This window comes from Carassius gibelio, chromosome B3 (assembly GCF_023724105.1).
Source record: "Carassius gibelio isolate Cgi1373 ecotype wild population from Czech Republic chromosome B3, carGib1.2-hapl.c, whole genome shotgun sequence".
NCBI lineage: Eukaryota > Metazoa > Chordata > Actinopteri > Cypriniformes > Cyprinidae > Carassius > Carassius gibelio.
In genome coordinates this window covers 43,545,271-43,550,178 of record NC_068398.1, presented here as the reverse complement: position 1 = coordinate 43,550,178, position 4,908 = coordinate 43,545,271, and the positions used below count along the sequence as shown (strand labels likewise).

The window sequence follows — 4,908 nt, the reverse complement described above, 5'->3', positions numbered from 1 at the left end:
CCATAATGGAACTTGCGCACCTGCTTTTAAAGGGAATGTTGGATGACGCTCTGATTGGTTTATTTCACGTTACGCCCAAACCACACCTATGAATAATGAAGCTACTTCAGACCAACCCATTTTAGATTTGCGCCGGGCGCAAGAGCCATTTATCCCGCCGGGAAAATAGCAACAGCGCCGAGACCCGCCCACAAAGTTACTTGCGCTTCGCGCTTTGACACTTGCGTTTCAGATCGTTAAAATAGGGCCCATAGTCTGGCGTTCAGTATATTCTATATTTTAGTTATACGTTAAGAAAGAATATAATTTATTTATTTGTATTTTTTATTGTTTTTATTCCATGCACTGTTGATATAAGATTGTTGCATGTGGGGGAAATAACATTCAAACTCCATCAGCAACATTTGTGGCATGATATCAGTCACCACAGAAATAACTGTCAACTCATTCTTTAGTTAAACCAGTAAACATTAAATCATGCCCTATTTCAACATTATATGTCAACATTACTTGCTGATTTTGTCTTTGTAAATTTACATCCAGATCCACATGGATACTAGAAAGTGGCGTGACATTTCTATATCAATTTAAAAAAGATTAGTTATCTTCTGTAGTGCTCAACATTGTGCCACAAACCTCATAAATAGAGTTAAACATCTATTGAACCCGGAACATCCCTTTAAATACGGTTAACATTTAACTTGAACTAATTTTTTATCTGAAGCACTATAAATCAAGCACAGAAGACAGTAAATCAGGACACTATAAAAAGAGCATGAGGGTCTGTGAGGAAGACAGAGCAAGAGCTGGGCATCAGTGAAGAATGAAGGGTTTGTTATGTACACTGCTGCTGCTGGAAACCTTTGTGTTTGTGGTACAGCAGCAGATAGATGGAGGACTCGCTGAGAATGAGATCAGTCAACAGCTCAGCACTGAGGACAGAAGACAGAATCCAGCTCAGACAGACCCTTGGCGAGATGAAGCTTCAGCTGACAGCCAACAATACTGCCATCTGAGTTTCCCTGACATCCACGCAGCACTGAGAGAACTGACCGCCACCGTCACTGAGCAGAAAGCCAACATCAGAGATTTAGAGACACGACTGAGGAACTCAGAAGAAACTGCAGAACAACAGACAGTCATTCTGAAAGAGCTGAACAAGAAAACTGATGGTATCTTACCAGCACATTCACTCTTTTATCAGTGATACTCAGGAAAACACCAGTGCAATACACTGCATAGTGTAAATGTTAGTCTAAAATTGAGTAGTCACTGTGTAAATGATGTTATCTCTATCTGTTATAATAAGCATTATAAACATTTTCACAGAAATGTCTAATCTTACTGAAAGTCAAGTGGAGGAGCTGAGAAAGGAAAACAGAGGTAAAACTCTGATTGAATTCTATTAAGATCACCGTGTGCATCCTCAGTGTAAAATGGTAATATATCACAATATTTCTGTTTATGTTTTTCAATCACAGACAGAGAGATAGCATTTTCAGCTGCATTGATGGAATCTGGCTTTGGACATATCGGTCCTTTCACCACTGAAATCACACTAACCTACAGGAATGTCTTCACAAACATAGGGAATGCCTACAACCCATTTACAGGTAATTATTAATGACAAAACTCAATAGTAATGAGAATCCTTCTGCTTTATTCAAACCTCTCTGCAGTTGTGTAATGTGAACAAGAGAATCAAATGATCTGCCGTGTTTTAAAACCATTACACTGTGCACAACTGATTCTCTTTTTTCTTTATCTGCTTTAGGTATTTTCACTGCCCCACTGAAAGGAGCGTACATGTTCAGCTTCTCTATCTTTGGTTATACTACTTCCTCAACTACATCAACTGCCTCCATTGTGAAGAACGGAGAGAAGTTGGTTGTAGCACATGGACATCAGGATCAGTATGATGTAAACTCATCAAAAGGAGTCGTGTTGATCCTGGAGGTTGGAGATGTTGTCTATGTGAGACTTTGGTCTGGAACGAGGATATATGATAACCAGAATAAACACAACACTTTCAGTGGTTATCTACTGTTTCCCTTAAGATAACAGGAGCTTTGCTGAATGTGATTTCAGTAAAACCAAAGCTTTAGCGTATGATTTAACACGAAAATCAATAAGAATTATTAACATAAGAACCTGTATTTGCATTAGATGACTGTATGAAAGTCAGTATATAAGCTATACTCATAAGTTCTCAGCTGTCGATGCATGTCACTTTGTAGAAAGAGTTTCAGCACAGGACCCATGAATATCACAAGTGACTCAAAATGATTTTTTAAAGTAGCAAGATAGATATCTGATAAATAATAGATTTTTAAGTTTAGCTTATTATTAATCTTTGTTCTGTATCTCTTCCTCTTACATTAATAAGAAAATAAAGACATTATTGTTCCATTTTCATTTTCTCATGTTCTCAGATATTTTCAGTAGTACAATAATACGTGTGGTGGAAACATTTATTTAACACTGCTTCTGTATGCCTACACTAAGTAGACAGCCTAAAGGCCCTTTTTACTGCCGCACGTATCGCGGCGGTGTGTGTAAAGTGCATTAGCAGCTTTTGACCGCTGAGTGGCGCTTTAACCAGTTATCAAACAAGCGCATCAAAGCACATTTTAGCAAATAGACGTCAGTTTTGCCTCACTGATGTGTTACATTTGACTGCTTCAGTCACGGAAAATGAAAGAAAAAGACTATAGTTAAAATATTTAATATATTTAAAAATGTAATATTCACAGATGAAAGTTTGGTACTTATGAAGTTATGTGCATTTCTTAGAACGAATTAAAGCAGGATAAATGTCAACCTGTGCCTGAACCTGTGATTATATTTTCTCTAAGCTACATGGTATTAAACCATATTTTAGATTTGACACATTTAAAAGGTGTGCAGTATTATTTATATTATATGAATTATGTGTTATATTATTCAAAAGAAATTGTGGTTTACTTTGCATCGGAGCATTAAAAGTGGTAGCCTATTTTAGGGGGTAGGCTACATGGATTAATATGCAATGTCAGTATTTTCATATATTATGCCTATATTTTAATTTATATTTTAAAATTCCTTTAATAAAACAACATGCATTTTTGTTATTCGTTACCTGTCCTTTATTTTGACAGACAAGACTTCTTGGAAAAAACACATTTTTCTGTAAACTGATTAAGAAATTGTTGCACGTTTAAACCTGAAGCACTGTATAATTGTTCACATTAATTATGCCTAATTAGCCTAAAACAAGAAACTAATAAATTAAACCTGCACGATTTAGCTAAATTCTCTCATTATAATCAACAAATTGCACTCAATGTAAAAAAGAGCTTAATTAACTGACAACATAAGTGATTTTAAAGGGAGCCTTCTTTACTTGTTTTTAGTGCTGGTCAATGGCATATGGCCTAAATATGCTGATTTATGATTTAAATTGATTTTAAAATCAATATTCAAATGACAAATAAAATTTTTAAAAACAAGTTTTAATATAGTTATAAACTTATAAAAGAGACAAGATGATAAAAAACTGTATTGTTATTACCTTAATGCTGGAAATAACTTTATTTAATTTTATTATTATTTTTTTATTATATATTATTTTTATTATTATTTATTTTTTGTTAATACTATGCAAATTTTGTTTGTGAGGAAAATAACAGTACATTTTTGTCAGTTATTTTATCTAAACAAATCGATGAATTTCTTCAAGATTGTAAGATTACATTTGTTTGAACGCATTATTGCTAAAGCGATTGCGTGTGAATGTTCTTTATCTGTTTAAATCATGCTTTAACCCGAAAATAATCAGTAAAAGAAACAGAAAAGAAACATCCCGCTCGACTATTGCAGTCATTATAACCTGATCAAGCCATAGCTAAATATGTTTAACATGAATTCTTGTTGAATATGCAGTTATATTCGGGCTGTTGTCATGAATAGTACTCGTGATGGAGGCTCCAGTCAGAATCACACGCTCAGCTCATCCTTTGCTCGGCGGCGTGTCTCTGTCAGACTTGTGGTGAAGGGTTGAACCACTCTGATCTACGGGAGAACGGAATGGTGCGTCATTGGATCCTAAAAAGAAAACAAATTTTCATATAAACAAACCGATGTAAATTTTCAAGTTCGAGTTAATTGATAAAATCGATTTATCACCCAGCCCTACTTGCTTTCATATTATTTAATGAAAATAATAATAATAATAATGCAGGTGTGTAAAATATATGCAAGATTTGCACTGCACGTGTGATGGTAAATGTGCAGCTTTTATTCTTATTTATTTTATCTTCATTACAAATCTTGTTTGGTTTCATTTTGGATAAATGCATGTAAAAAATAATTTAAGTTGTAATGCAAAATGTGAATTAATATTCATATGCAAGTATTTGTGCAAATTAATGTTCGCATTAATGACAGGGCACATTAATATTCAACATTCAACAATCTGTGAATGTTACATTTCTCTGTCGGAGAGAGTCAGCACTGTGAATTTCATCTTGCAGCAGACAAGAAATATTTGTTTATTAATAAATAATTAAAATGTCTAATTTTTCACAATTATTAGGCTACTTCTGCATGTGCTTTGTGGCAAACTTAATGCATGTGCTTGAGCGGAATATATTAAGATTTGATTATGTACATTTAATATAAACCTCTGATTAGTTGAATATAACAAATGAATGACTAGAACTAAAAAAATCTTACGTGGGGACAGACCATTTTTTAGTCTATAACCAAAACAACAGTCCTATGTAAACCGGTTCAGCAAGTGAAAGCAGGGACGTGCACAGACATTTTGAGGGGCAGGGGCTCAAGTGAAATAAAGGGCACTTCTCATAATTACGTATTTTTTTCTTTTTTTAAAACACAAAAGTATATATATTAACGCAACACTGACTT

The 4,908-nt window shown here is 34.3% G+C and overlaps 1 protein-coding gene across 1 annotated transcript; it reads left to right on the top strand.

Moving 5' to 3' along the window:
• The first annotated feature begins 763 nt into the window (after positions 1 to 763).
• On the top strand, positions 764 to 2,422 carry LOC127952729 (cerebellin-4-like). Its single transcript, XM_052551435.1, has 4 exons — positions 764 to 1,172; positions 1,330 to 1,383; positions 1,482 to 1,613; positions 1,775 to 2,422. The coding sequence occupies exons 1-4, from the start codon at positions 824 to 826 to the stop codon at positions 2,059 to 2,061; spliced, it is 822 nt and encodes a 273-aa protein (XP_052407395.1). The 5' UTR covers positions 764 to 823; the 3' UTR covers positions 2,062 to 2,422.
• The last annotated feature ends 2,486 nt before the right edge of the window (positions 2,423 to 4,908 follow it).

Bases quoted from the DNA above. Each gene is read 5' to 3' on its own strand.
- LOC127952729 (XM_052551435.1), top strand. From the start codon at position 824: ATGAAGGGTTTGTTATGTACACTGCTGCTGCTGGAAACCTTTGTGTTT. The intron at 1,173-1,329 runs GTATCTTACCAG...ACATTTTCACAG, and splicing joins GCTGAACAAGAAAACTGATG to AAATGTCTAATCTTACTGAA. The intron at 1,614-1,774 runs GTAATTATTAAT...TATCTGCTTTAG, and splicing joins TGCCTACAACCCATTTACAG to GTATTTTCACTGCCCCACTG.